This window comes from Budorcas taxicolor, chromosome 19 (assembly GCF_023091745.1).
Source record: "Budorcas taxicolor isolate Tak-1 chromosome 19, Takin1.1, whole genome shotgun sequence".
Lineage (NCBI taxonomy): Eukaryota > Metazoa > Chordata > Mammalia > Artiodactyla > Bovidae > Budorcas > Budorcas taxicolor.
The window spans coordinates 27,667,818-27,690,772 of record NC_068928.1 but is presented as its reverse complement, the minus strand read 5'-3'; the positions used below and the strand labels follow the sequence as shown (position 1 = coordinate 27,690,772).

Here is a 22,955-nt window from a genome sequence, read left to right as displayed (position 1 = left end):
ATGAAAGCCTCTTCTCTTCCTAATTTAGTCAACCAACCAATCAACCCATGGCTTAATAGGCAGTGGAGTGCACAGAATTCATGCAACTATGTGTCAGCACTATTCTAGACTTTGGGGGTATAGCAGCGAAGAAAGCAAATAAAAATCTTTGCTCTCATGGAGCTTAATTCTAGAACAAGGAGACTGACAGTAAAAAAAAAAAAAAGGAATGAGGTGCTCTGGCTGCATTAAGGAGGAAACAGTTCCTCTACTTGGCAGGATCAGCAAGATGGAAAGATGCTTAGGCGTTATCAGCCAGGCCGGTTGTATTTACGCTCCTAAACTCTCTCCTCTCAGAGATGCAAGACAAGGTAGAGCTATACTGAGGTTGAATGGGGAGGAGTCGGAGGAGGAGCCAGGGGCGCGCCCGCTGATGACATCACGAACCAGCCCTCCTTCAAGTCTCCGCGCGCTGCGCAGCGGGGAGTCGCGGTCGCGTCATGGCGGCCTGCCGGCCTGGGGCTCCTGGCTCTGTGAGTGGTGTTCTCTGTCCCTCGTCTCTTTTTGTTGTTCCAGATTTTTTTTCCCCCTGTAGCCTCTTCCTTGCCTCTTTGCCTCCCTGACGTCGCTGGCCTCTCCCGGGGAAGAGGGACTGTGAGGCTCTTTCTTCCGCCCGTTTCACTGGTTCTGCGTATTTATTCCATTATGCTTGCGGCGCCGTCTGTGAGCATTAAACACGTCTCTGTCCTATGTTTAGGCTTCAAGCCCAGTGGGAAGCCAGGATCACACTAACGGCTACCTGTGGGCCTGTGAGTTCCTGGGGGAGACTCCTGACATGACTGTAGAAAAAATGGGTAACCGATAATCCGGCAAAGCTTCTAAGACCCGAAGTGCGTGTAGGACTTAGCAGGGTTTGAAAAACAAAGGAGATAAAATAGGTTTCAAGGCGTAAGCAAAAATCTGTTCAAAGCCTAGAAATAGAGCAATGTCTTTGAAAAACTCAAGAAGTTCAATTGGGTGGTGGTGGAAGGGTCAGAGCTGACAGTCTTTTAAGTCTTGGTAGGCAGTGACTTCAACCTGAGGATAACTGGGAGTTATTGAAGCATTTTAAGCGAAAGAGTGATCGGTTGAGTTTCATTTTTGTTTCCTTAGATAGGAGTGTGGAGAGTGGACTAGCGAGTATCAGTTAAAAGACTGTGGTTTATGTCTTAAGAGGTGGTGGTGACCCCCGACCACGCAGCAATGTTGAGGTTCCAAACGTGAAGACATTAAAAAGATATTGAGATAAAATCTAAATTAAGTAAACTTCCCAGGTTAATACTTTCTCGACCTCATCCACTGACTGGATGGCTTTAATAGCCGGTGAGGGGTCCTGGTTTTCCTAATGTTTATTTTAGCTGAGATCTCTCTCCTGAGCCCAGTTATATTCATCTGCCTATCAGATTCGCCACCTGGCCAGCCTACATACCGACACAACTTTCCACAAAATCCACACCTCTTATGATGTTCACTAGCTTTGCAAATATCCTCAACCCAATAGTTCTACCCTGAAATAGGGATGTCCTCTTTCACTTCTTCCTTTCCCTACAGGAGACCCAAATTCAATATACACTGTTGCCAACCTCCCCACCCCACCCCGCCCACTCCTGGATTCTGATTCAATAGATAGAACCACCTAAAAATCAGCTGTGTTTTAAGCAAAATTTTGGTGATTCTGAGGCAGCAGTACCACTTTGAAAAACAGTAGTATTCTATGTGCCAATGGAGCTAAAAGAGAAGACCAAGAGAAGAAGACAAAAAATGAGGGAGTCTGGGCTGTTATTATATTGGTGGGCAGTTCTGAGTGATGACCTGGTCCAGTTTTGAGAACCCTGACCATGAACAAGAGTGACTGAGGTGGAGTGAAGGTGAGGTCAGTGATAGCACTGTTCACAAGGACCCTGAAGTCATCTAGAACTTGAATGCTGGTTTTTCAAACTGCTAAAGGCTCATTGGGGACTTCCCATTTGGCGCAATGGTAAAGAATCTGCCTGCCTATACAGGAGACACGGGTTCGATCCCTGGGTCAGGAAGACCCCCTGAATTAGGAAGTGGCAATGTACTCCAGTATTCTTGCTGGGCAATCCCATGGACAGAGGAGCCTGGTGAGCTACAGTCCATGGGGTCACAAAAAGTCTGATGCAACTGAACACACAGCACACAAAGGTTAACTGAATGTGGAGGAATGACCATAGAAGAACATTGGAGGAACAGGGTTAGAGCTATAACGGTTTAAGATTATTGCTGGGGATCAAAAAGGATAAAGGTCCTACCCCTAAGTATTGTTGGACTCGGTCAGAATTTTTAAATAAATCTGCTTAGCACTGAGGGTGTGCCAGACTGGTCCCCTCCCCTAGAGTTATCTATACACAGAGGCAACAAAATCTGGCACATACACAAAGATGGTTCCTGTCCTTCTTAGGAAACCCCTAAACTACAAGGTTAAGATCTACTAGATTACTAGAAAAGGAAACAATTCCAGGGGAATTGTATCTTATATATAATTTGTTTATAGGACCTCAAATGTATACACTTCACTAAAAAATGAGGGGGGATTAATAAAAGAATTAGAAAAAAAAAGAGGGGGGAAACGATTAAAAATTATACTGTCTATGTTCTTTTATGTAACATCTATTAAGCACATTTCCATATACATGTTACTATACAGTACTATGTACTATATGAGCAATTTAAAGGATTTTTTTTGAAGGTGACTTTATTTTTTTAAAGTTAACATAGCAACAAAACCTTTATTTTATTTATTTTGATTTATTCATTTGTTTTTGGCTGCTCTGGGTCTTCCTTGCTGCACCAGGGCTTGCTTTAGTTGTGTCGAGTGGGTGCTTTTCATTGTGACACATGGGCTTCTCATTGCGGTGGCTTCTCTTGTGGAGCTCAGGCTCTAGGTGGTGCAAGGGCTTCTGTAGTTGCAGCTGGAAGGCTTAGTTGCCCTGAGGCATGTGGAATCTTCCCAGACCAGGGATTGAAGTTGTGTCCCTTGTTTGGCAAGCAGATTCTGAGGGTGACTTTTGACCAGTCTTGTTCCACTTGCTGGCTTTAGAATCAGACCCCTGGGAATTTTCTGGTGGTCCAGTGGGTAGGATTTGGTGCTTTCACTGCACAGGGTCTGGATTCAATCCCTGGTTCCCCAAGCCTGGTATCTTACAAGCCATTCAGCATGGCCAGAGGGGAGAAAAAAAGAACTAGAATCAGACCCCATATAAGATGGGCTGCCACTGCTGGTCACTGCTCTTAATAGATGCATGTGCAAGGTACTGTGGGAGCCCCAAGGAAGGGAGCAGGATTCTCTCGGAGATGCTCAGAGAAGACTTCACAAGGAATATTTATGCTGATTGAGTGCTTTAAGGATTGGTACGGTTTTGTTAAAGAGGCAAGGCCAAAGCTGAACGGCCAGTTGTCTAAGCTGATTGTCTGAACTGAGACTTCTGAGGTTTCTTCAAACTCTAAACTCCTTTACTTTACATATTCATTTACATTCCCTCTTTTTTTTTTTTTTTTGTAATCTATTTCTTTATTCTTTCCCAAATTTCCTTGGTGGGTAGGATAGTCAGGAATATGTTTTAACTAGCTTTACTTTCCTCAGGAGCAAGCCTGGCTTGAGGTTGCCCAGGCTTTCATCCAAGAGACCCTGTGTCCACCTGGCAAGGAGCCTGATGTCCAGTTGACTCAGTTGGTCATTGACTGTGTGAAGACTACCTGGTTGTCTCAGGGAAAGAGCCAGGGTTTAACACTGCCCCTCAGCTACAGGTAAGAAGAGGTGGGGTTCACAGGAAAGTTAAATTTGGGATTGAAAACGAAGGACTTATCTTTTGAGAAGAGTGAGGGGAAACTTGCTGAGGTGAGAAAAAGGTGGTATAAATAAAATCTCCTTTTGCCAATCCTTCTTCTCCATCAAGCTGCTTTCCTTTAACTGTTGATCTCCTTATTTGGCTCAAGTCGTGTTTAGAGACAAGAGGAAGTGGTCGAGAAGATAGATGATATGGGAAAAGAACCTTCAAAGTGGGAAGAGAGGCTGATATTATTATTTGTTTGTGCTAGGAAACTAAGATATAGACAGTGACTTCAGCAAGTGCAGATCATTGTATTTTGGGAGACCTGAGTTTGAGGTCTGAAGCTGGGTTATTTTATTTTTAAAAACTTTACACTACCATTTCCTAAGGGCTTCCCCGGTGGCTCAGCAGTAAAGAATCCGCCTGCACTGCAGGAGATTCAGGAGATGTGGGTTTGATCCCCGGGTTGGGAAGATCCCCCGGAGGAGGGCATGGCAACCCACTCTAGTATTCTTGCCTGGGCAGACGGAGGAGCCTGGTGGGCCACAGTCCATAGGGTCCCAAAGAGTCAGACATGACCAAAGCGACTTCACAAGCACGTACCATTTCCTAAACTGTTCTAGGCAATGTTAATAAAGTACCATAGGAAAAGGGTTCCATGCTAAACATACCTGAGAAACACTGGATGTGATAATCTCTAGGAGAGTCATGAGGCTCATTAACATGTTAAAGGCTCTGAAAAGTCCTCCAAAAAGAAACCTGTTTATCTTTTCATAAAAGTAACCACTATATATGGGAGAATTCTTGTGAATATCTTTATATTTTTTTCTATACGCGTATCTATCCCTAAGCAATATATAGTGGTTTTTACATGACTTCAGACTTTGTGTGAATGGTCCAGTACCTTATGTATCCTTTGGATTTTGCTTTTTGTGCTTAACCTTCTGAGATTTATTCACATTGATAACTCTAGGTCTTATTTTTAACTGCTGTATGGTATTCTGTCAAGTGAATATACATATCACTGTTTTTTCTTGTTTAAAAAAGGTAGAAATCTGTTTAGGTGTGTTTAATTTGTTGTTTCCCAATAATTGAAAATCAAAAAGAATCATTGAAAAGTGGTAAATCAACGATTTTTAGGAAACTTGCAACCTTTTTAAGTTTCTTATTCTTCTTCAAGATATATGTAGAGTAGCTAGCACAATATGTAGACGACGGTGGGTGAGGATCAAGTAAAAATTTGACAGGTAGAATAATTTATTATTTGACGGGAAAATTTTTTATTTTTCCATTTCCTTTCATTAAGTGCGTGCTGTATGTCAGGTCCCATGGCAGGCCTTGAAAGTTGGAGGACAGGACCCTGAAGAATCTACGAAGAGTGACCCTGTCCTTACTGTTTATTGTCCTGCAGGTGCTTTGGGTGAAGGAACAGTTCTCTCTAGCTGCTTTTTCTTAGGCTTTTATAGAAGTAGGGAAAGATAGAAATACTTCTGAGTGAGACATGCCTGGCTTTGCCACCTACACTACTGTGTATCTGAACCTCTAAATTTCTTCATTGGTGGTATTTCCAGGGGTTTTTAATGAAGATTCAATGTAATATTGAGCATGAATGGACCCAATATAATATGTGCATAGCAGGGGCACACCGCATATTAGTGTCTGATTTGCCTTTTATTTGCTCTGAAGTCACTGGGAAAGAATGAGGCCAATGCAGAAGGGGAGTGGGCCATCTAAAATAGCATTTCTAATCTTTAGCACCCACATGGGGATTATGTTCCTGAGGGCAACAAGGAGAATAAATTGTTATGTTTTGTAACCTTATTCTGTTTCTCTTCCACTGGGAAAAAAAAACCATGGGAATGTAAGTGAGTGGAATAATGGTATTACACAAGTGTAACTGTCACTACTTTGATAAATTGTATCACATTCTCTGTGAGATATCTCACAATGGATATTGACTCAGCAGTATTGCAGCACTTTGCCTGAGAATGGCTGGTCTCAGACATCTCTTAAAAGCTGGGAACTCATGATACCAACTTCCCCCTCAGCCTCAACCTCCCAGCCAGTCTCCAGTGCTGTGATATTCTTGATTAGGAAAGGAACCTGATTGGGGCCAATGAGGTTGAGCCATTAGGCAGATGTCTTAGTGTCTCCACTGGAGCTCTCTGTGGAAGCTGAGAGCTGAGATGCTGTCAAGGGAGCAGTTTGTATTGTCTCTAAAGCATTCTCCCCACATGCTCGTCCCCTCAGGCCACTCTTATATTCCCATTCCATTTCTCTGGATTCTGTCTGTGGCACTATCTTGTTCAGGATCTCATTCAGCAGACTTTCTTCTCGCCTTCCCTAGGTACCACCCAGTCTTTGGACCCAGACCTCCTCCTCATTTTCTTAGGCCCTCAGTCCCAATTTTTTTCCCTTTAATCAATAAAACAAACTGTCTTAGTCCACGTTCCCCATTGATCTTTCCTCAGGATCTTGGGGGATTTGTGGAGGGTGAGGATAATTCATAGGCTTGGACGTAGCTATACAGAACCTCTGTTCTCTTCACTCTGCAGCTTTGTCTCAGTAAAGGACCTCACGACCCACCAGCGTCTCCCATGCTGCAGCCACTTGTCCTGGAGCAGTACTGTGTACCAGGCTTGGGCCCAAGAGGCTGGACCACGTGGGGTCTCCCTGCCCCGGGAACGACTGTTACTTTTAGGGACACTTACAGACCTATCAGGGAACTTGGAACAAGAGTGCTGGAACGGAAGCCTCTATATAAGAGACAACACTGGTGCCCTGGACTGTGAGGTGAGTAGGAAGGGGGTGGTCAAATGCCTCAGATCCTAATAAGAATGGCATCTAGCATAAGAATGGCAAGACAGTTAAGTCTCTGAGGGAACAAAGATGGAGCAGGATGCATTGGGTGCCAGGATCCTGATTAATCCTTGCCTGTGGTCTTTTCTAGCTCATAGATCTGGACCTTTCTTGGTTGGGCCATCTCTTTCTGTTCCCCAGCTGGAGTTACCTCCCTCCTCCAATGAAGTCCCCAGGAGAGGGGCACGTGGAGCTCTGGGGTACCCCCGTGCCAGTATTTCCTTTGACTATCAGACCTGGCCCTCTCACCCCCATCCCTGTTGTCTACCCAGAGATGGCTTCCCGCCTGCTCAGGCACAGGTAATTCTTCCATCCAAGGGAGGAGGGAGCATTGTAAAACTGGGAGGACAGTGGATCAGTGGAAGGAGGGAAAGAAAGGCATAGAAAGTAATATAAATGGAATGTTCCAAATCAGGGAAACGATGCAGAATTCTTCAAGAGAAGCCTTATCTAAGGGCAGGTAGAGTTTGAAGGAGGCTTTTAGAATAATGGCTTTGGGGTGTGGAAATTTTACATCCCTATTTCTCTTCAAGAAAATTAGAGATACCAAGGGAACATTTCATGCAAACGTGGGCTCGATAAAGGACAGAAATGGTATGGACCTAACAGAAGCAAAAGATACTAATACACAGAACTGTACAAAAAAGATCTTCATGACCAAGATAATCATGATGGTGTGATCACTCACCTAGAGCCAGACATCCTGGAATGTGAAGTCAAGTGGGCCTTAGGAAACATCACTACAAACAAAGTTAGTAGAAGTGTTGGAATTCCAGTTGAGCTATTTCAAATCCTGAAAGATGATGCTGTGAAAGTGCTGCACTCAATATGCCAGCAAATTTGGAAAACTCAGCAGTGGACACAGGACTGGAAAAGGTCAGTTTTCATTCCAATGACAAAGAAAGGCAACACCAAAGAATGCTCAAACTACCGCACAATTGCACTCATCTCACATGCTAGTCAAGTAATGCTCAAAATTCTCCAAGCCAGGCTTCAGCTATACGTGAACCATGAACTTCCAGATGTTCAAGCTGGTTTTAGAAAAGGCAGAGGAATCAGAGATCAAATTGCCAACATCTGCTGGATCATCAAAATAGCAAGAGAGTTCCAGAAAAACATCTATTTCTGCTTTATTGACTATGTCAAAGCCTTTGACTGTGCGGATCACAATAAACTGTGGAAAATTCTGAAAGAGATGGGACTACCAGACCACCTGACCTGCCTCTTGAGAAACCTGTACGCAGGTCAGAAAGCAACAGTTAGAACTGGACATGGAACAACAGTCTGGTTCCAAATAGGAAAAGGAGTACGTCAAGGCTGTATATTGTCACCCTGCTTATTTAACTTATATGCAGAGTATGTCAAGAGAAACGCTGGACTGGAAGAAGCACAAGCTGGAATCAAGATTGCCGGCAGAAATATCAATAACCTCAGATATGCAGATGACACCTCTCTTATGCCAGAAAGTGAAGAACTAAAGAGCTTCTTGATGAAAGTGAAAGAAGACAGTGAAAAAGTTGGCTTAAAGCTCAACATTCAAAAAACAAAAATCATGGCATCTGGTCTCATCACTTCATGGCAAATAGATGGAGAAACAGTGGAAACAGTGTCAGACTTTATTTTGGGGGGCTCCAAAATCACTGCAGATGGTAACTGCAGCCATGGAATAAAAAAATGCTTACTCCTTGGAAGGAAAGTTATGACCAACCTAGATAGCATATTAAAAAGCAGAGACATTACTTTGCCAACAAAGGTCTGTCGAGTCAAGGCTATGGTTTTTCCAGTGGTCATGTATGGATATGAGAGTTGGACTGTGAAGAAAGCTGAGTGCTGAAGAATTGATGCTTTTGAACTGTGGTGTTGGAGAAGACTCTTGAGAGTCCCTTGGACTGCAAGGCAATCCAATCAGTCAATCCTAAAGCAAATCAGTCCTGAATATTCATTGGAAGGACTGATGTTGAAGCTGAAACTCCAGTACTTTGGCCACCTGATATGAAGAGCTGACTCATTTGAAAAGACTCTGATGCTAGGAAAGGTTGAAGGCAGGAGGAGAAGGGGACAACAGAGAATGAGATGGTTGGATGGCATCACCGACTCAATGGACGTGAGTTTGAGTAAACTCCTGGAGTTGGTGATGGACAGGGAAGCTTGGCATGCTGCAGTCCATGGGGTCACAAAGAGTCAGACATGACTGAGCAACTGAACTGAAGTGAACTGAGATTGTAGTGGAAAGGAAGGCATTTGTAAGAGGGAAAAAAAAGAGAGGGAGAGATAAAAAATGACTGCTCTTCTCTCTACCTTTTTTAGAAGTAAGCACAGAAACGTGCAGCCAAACCTTGCTGGGAAACTAATTCGATTCAGTGCTCTGGTGAAAAGTCGGAAGAAAGCTTACTTTGTCCTGTTTCTTGGTGGATCCTCCCCAGCTGGCAGCCAGGTGTCTGTCATTGTGCAGGTGAGGTTCAGGGTCAATTCAGGAGTGTGGAGGTGTGAGAGGGCTGTACAGGCTCCTAACAGGTAAGATAGCATCATAGGAGAAACCATGTGGGAAAGGAGGACAGCTTCAGAGACTTGTTTCTAGGACAGTGCAGTTGAGGGAAGAGTCCAGGTGGTACCTTCCCTACGTATAGAAGATGGGGAGAAGACTTCCCTGCTCTGTAGCTTATGCAAGGAGACAGCTTCTGTATCATGTGTCCCATTTTGAAAAACTGCAAGAATCACCTGTTTTCCCCCAGAAGAGTGACCAAGAAAAGTATTTATCTGAACACCATTAAAATATGGAATAACATGTTCTTTTAAAAAAAACCTGGTACTTACTGTTGAGTCTTTTTACATCAACTGATATAATTTATTTTATTTTTTAAATTAATTTTTATTGAGTATAATTTTACAATATTGTGTTAGTCTCTACTGTACGTCAGTGTGAATCAGCTATATGTATACATAGGTCACCTCTTTTTTGGATTTCCTTCTCATTTAGGTCACCACAGAGCATTGAGTAGAGTTCCCTGAGCTGTACAGTAGGTTCTCATTAGTTACCTGTTTTATGCATAGTAGTGTGTGTATGTAAATTCCTGTGTTCAGTCAAACGATCATAAACTACTGGTTTTGCATAAACAATAAACTCCCGTGAGGTCTTAGCTATGAGTGGTGACGTTGAAGTCTGGTTGGTGTTTTCAAGTAGAAATGAGGGTCTGTGAAGCTGAGCACCTGGGACTGTGAAGTTCAGGTATCCTGAGTCCTCAGTTGTGTTTCAAAGCCCCTGAGAATGGCATTTGTGCTCTGGGAGGAGCATGCCCTAAAAGATGGTTATATTTATTAATGGTTTTCTCTATGTAACTTTTCCCCTTTTGCTTAAATTTCTTCAATAACCCATTGTTGGCCCCTTGTACATTCCATATACCTTCTGGGGTTTATTTATGTTCCTACTTGGATGATTCTCCCTTTCTGATTGATTAAAAGTCTTCAGCATGTTATTTCTGGATTTTTTTCTTCATCTTGGCTCTTCCATTTTGTCTCCTGCCACCCCCAGGAACATTTCTCTTCCGTCCTGGCCAGTGTTTTCCTTGCCTTGCTCATTCTGAGTTCTGAAGATTTCTATATTGTTTTTTCTTGCTTAAAACACCTTCCTCTCTCCTCTCCACTTCAGCAAACCAGAGATGGCCTTCAGGACCCTGGCAAGTTCAGCTTCTGTCACTTGGCCTTCTTGATCATCCCAGCCCATTCTGACCTCTTTTCTTTCTCTGAAACCTTACAAATGTGTGTTGTTTTTGCCACTTGATCATATACGGCTCCATGTTATTACTTGGGTTTTGTGTCTGTGTTTCCCAGTGGTTTGATATATGTTAGAGAAGAGAGAACAGTCTATGTTACTTCACTTAACATCGTTCCCATACTGGATACATACGTACCGTGTTCATATTGATTAAATAAGTGAAAGTTGTTTGCATGGCTGGTCTGTATGGCGGGGTGGGATAGGGGAAATGCAAGGGCAGAATTGTCTGCACAAAATATTTATATATTTTGGAGGAAGCTGTACTGATGGTGTGTGCCTTGGGGGAGGGATTAGGAAACGTTTGCCATCTCCTATGAGAGGGGAGAGTTCCTGAGAGTTCTGAGGCTTAAGATTTAATTGGCAAACAGGAAAGATAAAGAAGTAAGGAAAAGAAAAAAAAAAGAGGTAAGGAAAGGCTCTCGAGGAGCCAGTCCTTGAGGTGACATGGTGATGGGAAGGAGCTCCTGCAGACGGACAGGACATGGGAAGACTCTCACGTACCATGTCACCTGCTTCTGCACAAGCCAGGTCCCTGCCCAGCTGGTGTGGCACCGAGCCCTCTGTCCTGGTAGAGCCTATGTGCTGACAGAAGTGCGAGTGTCCAAGCTCCCTGGTCACCGTTACCGGGTGTGGATGACCAGCCCCTCCTCCCAGCTGTTGCCGCTGAAACCAGAATGTGTGCGAGAGCTGGAACTGGAGCTGGCCGGAGTCCCCTTGGAGGCCGACCCCCAATCACTGCCCCGGCCCAGCAGCCCCCAGGACAAGAAGGGTCCAGGTCCAGACTGTCTCGTCCGGGACTCCATACTCTTATCCTACACGGTGCGCACGAGGGAGAGGTTCCTGAGCCTGAGGGGGCAGGAATTGTGGGGTCTCCGAAGAAGAAGGGCCTGAGGATCACCTGGCCCTTTGGCTTCTTTGCAGGGAATGGTCACTGGCACGCTGAATCAGCCTGCGGGCCTCTATGAGCTGGACAGGAAGCTGGAGCTCTGCCTTGCCTACCAGCAGTTCCGTGGCCTCAGGCGGGTGGTGCGACCAGGAGTCAGTCTGGAGGTATGTGAGGGGGTCCGGGCTGGTGACAAAGAGAGACTCTCTTACCTTTGTTGGTTGGTTTTTTTTTTTTTGGAGCAGATCGACACCCCTACAACAAAATTATAAAAATAATTAAATGTGCTGGAGTGTGAGGTGCTTTTGTAAATAATGATTTGGACAAGAGCTCAGATCAGGAGTGGAGACTGGGGCCCTGGGAGGAGCAGGTGGGTCCAGAGCATCTCCTTTCTAGAAGGACCTTCTCACTGGAGGAGGAGATGCTGGAGCTGAAGTACAGGTGTGGGGCCAGGATGACCTCAGGCAGCCCAGTGAGCCCTCTGGCCCACAGAAAGGCTGAGTGTAGCTCCTAGGAGGTGAAGGTTTATTTACCACAGGGGAGTGGGTCATGATGGAAAGCAAGACAGAGCTGGAGGGAAGTAACCTGTAAAGGAGAAACTGTGTGTTTCCTATGAGCCAGGCAGTGGCAAACTGCATTTACCTCTGTCTGGGACTACTGAGTTGCTCTTTCACCTCTCTGCCTCCGCAGCTCCAGGATGTTCACCTCCTGCAGTCAGTGGGCGGGGGGACGAGAAGACCCATATTAGCTCCCTGCCTTCGTGGCGCCGTTCTGCTTCGGGGCTTCTCTCATCAGGTGCCTGAGACTCAGTTTTCCCACCAAGTCCCCCAGGCCTCCCTGTATGAGCAGCTGGTATGGGAGCATCAGTTAGGACTCCCCATCTACCTGTGGGCCACCAAGGCCCTGGAGGATCTGGCCTGCAAGTGAGGAGGACGCGGATTGGGGCTGGGGAGGTGGTGAGGGGTGGGCCACTTTGTCTCAGGGATGCCATATTCTGGAAGAGTCTCTGGGGGAATTGACTCTGCTTCTCTGCGTGGCCAAGGCTGTGTCCTCACGTGCTGAGATACCACCAGTTCCTGAAGTATTCGTCACCTGGGGACCCCGGCCTGGGACTACAGATTCTGGCCCCGATCTTGGAGGTTCTCATTCCACCTGGCTGCCCTGGTCGGAACACACACGGCGAGATCCTTGAAGACCCACATCACTGTCCACTCCAGAAGGTCTGAAGATGTTGGGGTATGGGTGGCAGGTCTAACACCCTGGGGACACCCGGGCACAGGGGACACGTAACCTGATGTCTTGTCTCTTGGACAGTACACCCAGCTGCAGACCCCCTGCTTTTTCCCTACTTTGGCCGTCCTGAAAGAGGAAGCGAAGCGCCGGGCCTGGGCCTCCTTTGACCCTAAGACCCTTCTGTCCTTCCCAGAGGCTTCTCACTTGCCCAGTTGGCAACTCAATCAGCGCCTGGCCTGGTCCTGGCAGTGTCTACTGCCTTCTGCATTCCACCCTGCCCCGGTGAGTGTGGCTCCAGCAGGGGTCTGGGGACTTCCTCTGTTTGCCACTTATACTACTCCTGCCATAGTCCTTTCTTGTCATTTTGATGGCACTAGCCTTCTTAACTAGACCGCTCCATCTCTTCCTGGACCCCTCTAGTCCACTCCCCTGCAGTGACTAGAAATGGGTGGGGTAAAATGTAACATGGTTTATAAAACTCTTCATTTAAATCCTTTCTTGTTTCTCCCAGAGTGTATAAAGTCAAACCCAAACCCCCTGTTGTGTCTTGTCCTCCATGGTCTCCTGGCTCTAACCTCGATCTGTAAACTTTCCCTCTGGCTGCTAAATGTGTCAGTGCAGGTGCATTTTCCCCAATCGTTCTATCCCACTTCAGGATAAATTCTTTAAGCTCTGAGATCATGTCTTTGTGGTTCATTTTGTAGCTCTAACAGTTAACACTATGCCTGGCACGTGGTAGATGCTTTGTGTATTTGTTTAGTGAAACTTGATGCCTAGGCCTTCATTTCCTTGCAGGTACTACTTGGGGTCCTGGTGCCTTCATCTCGGAAAGGGTGTCTGCGACTTCGGGACCAGAGCGGTTCCCTGTCCTGCCTACTCCTGGCCCAGCCCTTGCAGCCCCTCACTGACCCGCGGCTCATAGGTTTGGAGTTCAGTGGTGGAGAGAAGATGATGGGAGTGGGAAAGAGGGTCTCTGAACTGGGGGGTGTGGGAGAGAGCTTCTGCCAGGATTCAGTAGAGATGCTCAAGTGGCTTATGTTGATCAACAAGTCTGGGGAGTGGTTTAAGAGGCTGGTATGGGCAGGTGGTGTAAAGGAGCCAGGGGTTCCCGGCCAGAATCACAATTCCCAACATTCATTTCTCCCTCTGTAACTCCTCACAGACACACCAGGATGACAGCTTCCATTTCTCACTTCCCTAGTTTGGAAGAGGAATGGTCTTGGAGTTAAATGAGGCTTGTAGCCAGGGGAACTCTGGAGAGGAAAGCTTCTCAGACCTCAGAACAGGTGTTTTAGGGATTTATGAGAAAGGATCAGGCCAGGGGTGGGATTGGCTGTGCTGATGGAACAGTTTTTCCCTTGGAGGTACCACCCTTCTAAGATGGGGGTCAGGCCTGGGCCTTCGCGTTGTGTCAGGCGCGCAGCTCCTGCCTGGATTGAGCAAGAGACCTGTGGGGTGGGCTGCCTCTCTGCCCAGCCGACAGTCTTCTCCTCTTGCCAAAATAGAAAACTGTCTTCCTCTCAGGCTGCCTGGTGCGGGCAGACAGATTCCAGTTGGTCATAGAAAGGAATGTCAGAAGCAGCTTCCCTTCCTGGAAGGAGCTGAGCACCACAGACTTCATCCAGAAGAAGCAGGCCAGGTAGGTCCTTAGGGTGGTGCTGTCCTCTGGGTCCCACCACCAGGGAAGTGGAAGGGGAAGTCTCCATGCAGGGGGTGGAGCACTGGGGCACAATGCCTGCATCGCTAAGAAACCTCTTCCTTGTCTCTCCCAACAGAGTCTATGTCCAGTTTCTTCTGGCCGATGCCCTGATCTTGTCTGTGCCCAGACCCGTCCTTCACTCAGCCACCTCCTCCACACCTCCTCGGACAGAGCCTTCCCCTCCAGAGGGTCCCCACATAGAACAGAGCCGGCTGTTCTTGCTGTCCCACAAGGAGGCACTGATGAAGAGGAACTTTTCTGTGCCCCCAAGTGCCAGTTCAGAGGTGCCCCAGCCCACCCTCAGTTTCCATGTATTAGGGAGCTGGCTTGGGGGCACCCAGAGGAAGGAGGGAACTGGATGGGGCCCACTTGAACCCAAGGAAGATGAAAACTCAGATCAGAAGGTAAACTAGGGCCTGGGACCTCTGACCTGCCCTCCTGAGCCCCAGCTCTCGTCTGAGGGACTCTGCTCTCCCCGTCAGGTCCTCCTTCTGTTCCTCGGCTCCTCAGTCCGCTGGTTTGAGTTCTTGCACCCAGGGCATGTGTACCGGCTCGTGGCTTCTGGCCCTCCCGTGAGTGCCCGACTTCACCACACCCTTCCCCAGAAAGGGGAAGGGTATTTTGGCTTGGGGTCTGGAAAGGAAGTTCTAGGTCTCCTGGAAGAAAGGTGGATGTAGATCAGATAGAAGGCCTGCCTATGTCTAGTCTAGCCTGACTTCCTTTGTCAGGCTCCAGAGAGGAAACAGGATTGGGTCATAGTTTGTGAGGAACCTCTCTCCAGACCAGGACACACTAGGAGATGGTCATGTCCCCATTTCCTGGCAGACACTGATGTTGTTCGAGGAGGGTGGTTCATCCTGCATGTCACAGCATCCTCTGGAGCTGGCTGGCTGTGCATCCTGCCTCACTGTCCAGGATGAATGGACTGTGGAACTTGCAAGCTCCCAGGACATCCCGGAGGTGCTGGGTATCTGCCCGACACTGCCTGAATCCTCACTGACTGACCTGCTCAGTGGCAAGTAAATGTCCACCAGCTTCTCCAGCTCGCTTGACTGCTCTCTCTTCCTCTGCTGTGGTTGTGTCGGATGAATTGTCTGTCCCCTGCTACAGTGTGTGTTTCATGAATGTGATTTAGCTCCTAGAGGAGGGATGGTGGTGTAAGATAGAAGCTGTGTTTCATACCTGATTACCACCACTGCCCCCCCACCCCCATCCCCCGGCTCAGCGTGTCGCTGACATTATCATGAGCAGGCTTTCTCACAATTGAGAACAAAGCTTAGCAGTAAAAGGAAATATAAGAAACAAACAAAAAAAGCAAGGACAAAAGCTTAAAGTCTTTAGAGAAGGACCTTCCTATAGTGCAAGAATTGATGCTTATAGCTTCAGGAACAGCTTTACTTTCCTCCTGTAAGCTTTTCTGGGGGCAGCTGCAGTGCATTTGAAGACGCTGCAGAGATACTTCCCCCTGTGTAAACAAACAAACAAACACCATGTTGGATTATATGTGTAACTTTTACAAAACTTCCCTAGAAGTGCAAGTTTTCAAGGACCTATGATTTGAAGGAGTGGGCGCTTGGCCCCATTGTATAAAGCTGAGAATGATGGGCTGACTGAGATTCTAGGGTAAATGCAAGTGGAGATTCACCTTTGCTGGGGTATTTTTTGGTGAGGCCTCTGGGTACAAAGCTGGATTGGGTTTTGGGTTTGTATGCATGTAGTGATCTGCTACAGCCCTGTTTTTCCCATAAGCCCTGTTACTTTTAGTATTTGGTTTGAGACACTTCAAGCCTTTCCAGGACCTCACAGGTAAAGTTCTAGCAGCTACTGTAACTCCTTTCTGTCCTGGGATCTGACTCCATTCTCACTCTGTTTCTCTGACCCTCCAGTTTCGCAGATTCCTTGGTGTCTTTTTCAGCTGAGATTGTGTCACATCTCTGGATGAAGCCTGGTAATAACACCTGTTTGGGTAAAGGGTAAGAAATAGAGCGGTGGAACCTAGTGGTCCTGAGAGGGACCACTAACCCCTCCCCATTCCAATGTAGGGAGCTCTGGGGCTGTGAGACGGTGTGTGAAGCTCACTGTAGCTCTGGAGACTGCCGACTACAAATTTCCCCCTCACTTGGATGTGTATATTGAAGACCCACACTTGCCGCCCCCACTGGGACTTCTTCCTGGAGCCCGAGTCTACTTTTACCAGCTGGAGAAAAGGGTTTCCAGGTGAAGACCTGTGTTGATGACCTGGCCTCCTCTCCCTCCTGATGTGCTTCTCTTGAATGCTTGCCCCTACCTGTGTGGCGATGACAGCTTCTCTTTGCTCTTAAATCTGCTGTGTTTCTCTGCCATGTATGCCCTTTGCCCCTGCAGTATGTTCCAGACTAGCCCTTCCCTTCCTCTGCCCTCTGTGCTGATAGTGCCAGGGTCAAGGCACGTGCCTCGGGGAGTGGCTCGGCCTGTGACACCGTCCCAGCCCCTACCTCAGACTGACTTCTTTCTCCTCCTCCTCTCTCTCCCTCCTGCACCTGCAGGTCCCACAATGTTTACTGTTGCTTTCGGTCGTCGACCTGTGTGCAGGTCCTGCATTTCCCCCCAGATACTACGGTCAGGTCAGTGGCCCAAAGCCCATCTCCAAACCTCACAGCCTCACACCTGAACCCCACATCTGTTCCAGGCTCTGGAATTTTCCCCATAACTCCAGGCTTCTCCCCTCCTAGTAAAATGTGTGTAGTCAGAAGGATTTCCTCTGCTTCAAATGAAAAATGTCCATACATATCATTCTACCCAGGAAGATTTAGTGTTCTGGGATTTTAAAGGGTTTTCAATCCAAAATACAAATATGTTTCTTGGCTAATATCTTGGTTTTTCAAGCCTGAGAAATAATCAATGACAATCAGAGATCAAGAATCAAAATAAATGGGGGCCCTAGGGAACTTGCATTTGTATCCTGCTATTGTGTGAAAATTATATAAATCTTAACTATGTTGAATTGGTTCATAGAGCATTTCAAGTCTACTATGTCCTTCTACTTTTCTGTCCATTTTGCTAATTTTTGAGATTTTGATATTGCAACTCCAACCAAAAAAACTTAATTTATCTACTTAAAAAAATTGTATATAGTAGACCTATATGTACCTTTGCTCTGTATTTGCCATATCTCCTGTAAATGTGTTTTCATACTTAGAGAATTTAAAAAATAAGAAAGGAGAGGCCCTGGGGCTTCCAGGAGAGCCCAGAAGCCACCACTGTCCCTGTACTCACGCCTGCTGAGTCCTTCCAGACAAATTCTACTTTTGGAACTCTGTTGGCTGTTTCTTGAACCCCCCTTCTCTCTTTAGTGTCCCCCTGCCCCACATCTACTTGGCCGAGCTTCTGCAAGGTGACAAGGCCCCATTTCGGGCCACTGCTTCTTGCCATGTCGTTTCTGTCTTCAGCCTTCATCTCCTCTGGGTGTGTGCTCACTGTACCAGCATCTGCCCACAGGTAAGAGTGGGGACAGGCTGAGCTGGGTGCAGGGTGCCAAGAGGGCTGTGATGGGGGCGAGGGGATTTTGCCAACCACTTTCTTCATCCCAGGGAAGGTGTCCTCGTCAGAGCCCCGCTTGCCCCACTCAGACATCTGTAAGCCAGGCCAGCATCAGGTGAGAGCAGAGCACAAAGTAGGTACCCATTGCACCATTTGCATGACTGTCTGCTGTCCTGATGTTGGCATAATTCTTAAATGGTGGGAATTGCTTAATAAATATTTTAGAATGGACGGATGAGGGTATAGTGAGCTAACAAGGTGGAGAGAGAGTCCTGTTGGATCTGGGTGACTGGCCCCCTGGGTTTTGCTGTCAGAGTTTCTATTTCCTAACTGCCCCTGCTCCCCTGCTCCCAGGCTCCTGGTGGAGGATGGGACTGCAGAAGCTGTGGTGACCTGTAGAAATCATCAAGTGGCAGCAGTTCTAGGGCTGTGTCCTAGTGAGTGGACCTCCCTCCTTGAGTTTGTCCGAGGGCCAGGGAAAGTGGCCTTGCAATTTACGGGGCCTGGAGCCCAACTTGAGGTGAGATGTGGCTGGGAGGTGGGGGCTCAGATAGCCATTTTCCTGGGAGCTTGGTTAGAAGCTTGAGTCCTGATGAAACCTCTTTCCCTTTCTAGTCCTCAGCTGAGGTGGATGAGCCCTTGACCCTCTTCCTCTGGACCCTCTGTACCAGTTTCTCTGTCCTCCGCCCTATGGTGCTTTCTTTTGAGCTGGAGAGAAAACCCTCCAAGATCATCCCGTTAGGTGAGGGTCAAAGGGCAGGGCTGTAGATTGGTGGGTCCCAAGAGGAAGAGGGAGCGGGGATTGACAGGGAATTTCTGAAGCTGGGAGAATGGGGGGTGGGGACTGAAAACCACATGCACAGGACCTGTGTTTTTCTCTCTTCCCATCTCAGAAGCTCCTCGGCTACAGCGATTCCAGTGTGGGGAGTTCCCTTTCCTGACTCGTGTGAACCCCAAGATCCGACTGTCATGCCTCTCTATCCAGGAGCCTGAGCACCCCAGTGCCCCGGGGGCCTTAGTTTCCTCCTACTAACCGAAACTGCAGTGGCTGGAGATCTTGAGGCTGGGCTTCAACTCCTTTCCCTGGTCATGGCCCTTACCTTCTCTGAAACTGAACCAGGACCCCAGATCCCTGGATTCACAAAATGCTACCCTGCTGTTATTGCTCCGTATTCTAATGCCAACCTGCCTTGAGGAAATTGTGGAAACAGGAAAATCATAGTGCAGTTGTGTTTCCTCTCTAGTAGGTGTCAAAGCACCTGTATTCACAGGTGGTCCTGAGCACCTGGGTTCTGTCTTTGTGGCAGGCACTTGCCCCTCATGGGTTTGCTCCTGACAGGCCCCTTGCTCTACAATAAAGCTCTTGGGATGTTTCTCGCTTGCACTCAAGTGGGTCTCAGGCCTCATGACCTGGCAACCCACCCATCATTTACCATCATTTTGGCCTTGTTTGCCATCAGTGCCAAAACTGGTTTGGAGAAGAACTTCTGGTCCAGTGAAGTCATGCTGTGCAGGGAGTCAATTAGGGAGAAGAGTGCAGGTTAGACAACATTTCCCTAATGGCCTCGGTTAGTGAAGCTGGGCTGGAAGAAGTAGTCAGGCCTAGAGTTGTTGCTGAGTACAAGGTGATTATGGAGAGAGGGAAGCACGGAGTGTTGGGCAGGGCATGTGAGGAACCCCGTGATGTGGGAACTCCGACGGGGTCAGTATTGTGGGTTTTCTTTGGGCCAGACCTAAGGCAGATTCTTGATTAACACCTTGAGACCGGCAGGAAGAACCTACAGAATTAGGGGTTGCAGGAGTAGTTATTTGGAGATGCTCATGCATTTGGTGTTCAGCTATTTCTTGCCTGGGAGCTGCTTGCTACATAGAGAGGTAGAGCCTGGCCACGCCTCCAAGCGCTTTGCAGAGCACGGTTCCTCGTGCGCATTAGGACGTCTCTGGAGCCTGCTACATAGCAAAGGTTTTGGGTATTTAAAAGTGAGTTTGCGGTACTTCAGTGGTACATGTGATGATTCAAATAACAGTACTGGCCGGTTAGCTCAGTTGGTTAGAGCGTGGTGCTAATAACGCCAAGGTCGCGGGTTCGATCCCCGTACGGGCCAAAAAGGCTACTTTTGCTCACTCGTCCGACTGCGACCCTATGAACTGCAACAAGCCGGGCTTCCCTGTTGTTCACAATCGCCCGGAGTTTGAGGTCCACCGATTTGGTGGACTATATTTACTCCTTCCAATACCTGCTGTTACCCGGGAGTTTGTACCTGGAGCTAGTTGCTTTCCCAATCACGAACGACAACGAACCCACTGCTTTTCAAAACCCAAATTGCCCTCTCAGTCCAGGGCTTGGAAGGGCGTTTCGCCAGGCTCAGGGTAGCTTCCGCGTCTGCTCTTGCTTGAGAGCGCGCTGTTGGAGGCGGGCGAGAGAATGGGGGAGCATCCCGGAAAGATGGGGCGGAGCCACCAGTGTGAAGTCAATCACAATTCTATTTTTTTGTGGGTTCTTGCTAAGCAGTTTCCTAGCTCGGGAAGCACGAAATTATGAAAGGGGTAAAGTGTGTGGAACTTGGGAACTAAGAAAGGCTGAGAGTGAGTACTACCACAACGTGTATGTAGTCGTGGCCGAGTGGTTAAGGCGATGGACTAGAAATCCATTGGGGTCTCCCCGCGCAGGTTCGAATCCTGCCGACTACGCATTCATTTTTCTTCTCGGACGCGCTCTACAATTACCTGCCTTCTGTCCTAGGCCTCTACGGGGATTGATTGAGCCAGTCGGCGGCGCCACAGACACCCTCCAACCACGTGCTTCTTGCTAAGGTTGAGGTCTTTAATTTGCTTCTTTCAAAATCAGGGGCTGCTCTTGAATGGATGTTTGATGTCAAACAATGATTTATCAAAATTAAGTTTAGAGAAGTAAATTGTGACCAGGATCCTGGTGGTAAACTTATGTATACACCTTCAGAGAGTTTTTGCGTGTCTGTGGCGCCGTGGCTTAGTTGGTTAAAGCGCCTGTCTAGTAAACAGGAGATCCTGGGTTCGAATCCCAGCGGTGCCTTTCAGAAACAGCGGTAATGAGTTTATTTTCTTGTCCTAACGAATTAATCACTGCTTTTAGATCTGAAGAGCGCTCAGAGCGCCGTTATCACCGTTTGAGAGAAGCTCCCCACTCGGTTCAGTTCAGTTCAGTCGCTCAGTCGTGTCCGACTCTTTGTGACCCCATGAATCGCAGCACGCCAGGCCTCCCTGTCCATCACCAACTCCCTGAGTTCACCCAAACTCATGTCCATCGACTTGGTGATGCCATCCAGCCATCTCATCCTGTGTCATCCCCTTCTCCTTCTGCCCACAATCCCTCCCAGAATCAGAATCTTTTCCAATGAGTCAACTCTTCGCATGAGGTGGCCGAAGTATTGGAGCGTCAACTTTAGCATCAGTCCTTCCAATGAACACCCAGGACTGATCTCCTTTAGAATGGATTGGTTGGATCTCCTTGCAGTCCAAGGGACTCAAGAATCTTCTCCAACACCGTTAGACTGCTCCAAAACCTTCCGCAGTGACCAGGGAGGGAATCCAGTGGAGGCCTGCACCTTCCTTTGCCCAGAGGACGCCACACTGCGCTGGTGCTGGTGGAACCAGCCCTGGCAGCCTTCCCACAGCCGTGACATCTTTCCCTACCCTGGGACATCCCTAGAACTTGAGTCGGTTTGTTTTGCATGGTTCTTCATTAAAGTTCTTTTTGCTTTGAGGCCTCAGAATTATATGTGTGATATGGAGAAGGCAGTGGCAACCCACTCCAGTACTCTTGCCTGGAAAATCCCATGGACGAGGAGCCTGGTAGGCTGCAGTCCATGGGGTCGCTAAGAGTCGGACACGACTGAACGACTTCACTTTCACTTTTCACTTTCATTCATTGGAGAAGGAAATGGCAGCCCACTGCAGTGTTCTTGCTTGGAGAATCCCAGGGATGGCGGAGCCTGGTGGGCTGCCGTCTATGGGGTCTCACAGAGTCAGACACAACTGAAGCGACTTAACAGCAGCAGCAACGGCTAGTATGGTGCCCTCTGGTTCCTGCAAAACGACATGAAAGGGCTGGGATCCTGTGGACAGAATGGAAGTAGAAGAGAACATATCTGGTGGGGTCTCCTGGGAGCCTGGGGTGGAAGAGCAGCCCACATTTCCGGAGCACTGAAGCCAAGCTTATAAGAGTAGCAGTAAATGCTGCAGAGAAGGAGGCAGGAAGTAGGATCCGGGCACAGCTGACAGGGTCCGAACCTTCTTGGAAGTTAGGCAGAAAGGTCTAGACACCATCCTTGGCCTGGGAATCACTGCCAGATGTCTGAGCACAAATTTGGCTTGAAGGACTTGCTATATCGAGATGACAGGTCAAGTAAGTGGAGCAGCACCACTAGATTTGTGCCAAGCACTGAACTGCACACTGTGCATAACCAGATGAATAAGGCAGACCTCTTTTCTCATAGGACGGAGGACAAATTCACAGCACAGCGCCCCAAGGGCAGTGACTGGGCACTGGGATAAGGTGGAGAAAAGAAGTGGCACCTCATCAGGCCTGATTGTGGAGATTGATCAGGGGAGGCTTTTGATCAGGGGAGGCTTTCTGGAGGAGGTGAGTCTTAGACTCTTAAAAAGACCATGTGGAAATTTGCCTGTGTTCTATTAAACACTTTTGTTCTGTAACACCTTTGTTCAATATCCTGGGAATACAGCAGAGAAAAATAAACACAACAATAATGTTTTTAAAATTAAATGATGTGATATGCTAGGTAAATGCTACACAGAAGAATAACACAAGGGATCAGATAGTATCTGGGGGGCCGGGGACTTCCAGGAGGAGAGGGTTCAGTTATAGAAGTGTCAAAGACTTGCACCAATGCAGCTATAGGAGAGATGGAGAGGAGGGGATGAATTCAAGACATGTTTTGTATAAAAAACACACTAGGACTCAGTAACTGACCGGAAGTGGAGTCCGAGGCAAAGGGAGAAGGTCAGGATGTTGTCTTCTCAAATTCACCAAGAATATCTTTCCACTCTTTCCCACCCTTTCTCTTTCAAACCACCCATGAGGTGAGGGCCCAAAGTTATACCTTAGAACTCAGTGTTTCGCTGTAGAGTTTTGACTCCTATTAAAATGTAAAATATTTGCACCAAAGTTGAAATTACATCAGT

The 22,955-nt window shown here is 47.5% G+C and overlaps 1 protein-coding gene and 3 non-coding genes across 4 annotated transcripts; all 4 read left to right on the top strand.

The window, feature by feature from the left end:
• Window positions 1-470: 470 nt before the first annotated feature.
• CTC1 (CST telomere replication complex component 1) lies at window positions 471-19,133 on the top strand. The gene is made up of 23 exons (XM_052657931.1): window positions 471-512; window positions 3,623-3,786; window positions 6,365-6,602; window positions 6,760-6,968; window positions 8,976-9,120; window positions 10,969-11,259; window positions 11,362-11,490; window positions 12,014-12,246; window positions 12,366-12,543; window positions 12,638-12,838; window positions 13,352-13,478; window positions 14,081-14,195; window positions 14,332-14,659; window positions 14,738-14,827; window positions 15,081-15,274; window positions 16,142-16,203; window positions 16,298-16,472; window positions 16,781-16,858; window positions 17,588-17,732; window positions 17,825-17,889; window positions 18,129-18,294; window positions 18,390-18,516; window positions 18,668-19,133. Exons 1-23 carry the CDS (start codon window positions 480-482, stop codon window positions 18,805-18,807), a joined length of 3,633 nt encoding a protein of 1,210 aa, XP_052513891.1. The 5' UTR covers window positions 471-479; the 3' UTR covers window positions 18,808-19,133.
• Window positions 19,134-19,805: 672 nt separating this feature from the next.
• On the top strand, window positions 19,806-19,879 carry TRNAI-AAU (transfer RNA isoleucine (anticodon AAU)). Its single transcript has one exon. It is a non-coding gene; the product is annotated as a tRNA-Ile (tRNA).
• A 504-nt stretch (window positions 19,880-20,383) lies between these two features.
• On the top strand, window positions 20,384-20,465 carry TRNAS-AGA (transfer RNA serine (anticodon AGA)). Its single transcript has one exon. It is a non-coding gene; the product is annotated as a tRNA-Ser (tRNA).
• A 287-nt stretch (window positions 20,466-20,752) lies between these two features.
• Window positions 20,753-20,826, top strand: TRNAT-AGU (transfer RNA threonine (anticodon AGU)). The gene has a single exon. It is a non-coding gene; the product is annotated as a tRNA-Thr (tRNA).
• Window positions 20,827-22,955: the final 2,129 nt, after the last annotated feature.

Bases quoted from the DNA above. Each gene is read 5' to 3' on its own strand.
- CTC1 (XM_052657931.1), top strand. From the start codon at position 480: ATGGCGGCCTGCCGGCCTGGGGCTCCTGGCTCT. The intron at 9,121-10,968 runs GTGAGGTTCAGG...TGCACAAGCCAG, and splicing joins AGGTGTCTGTCATTGTGCAG to GTCCCTGCCCAGCTGGTGTG. The intron at 14,660-14,737 runs GTAAACTAGGGC...TCTCCCCGTCAG, and splicing joins ATGAAAACTCAGATCAGAAG to GTCCTCCTTCTGTTCCTCGG.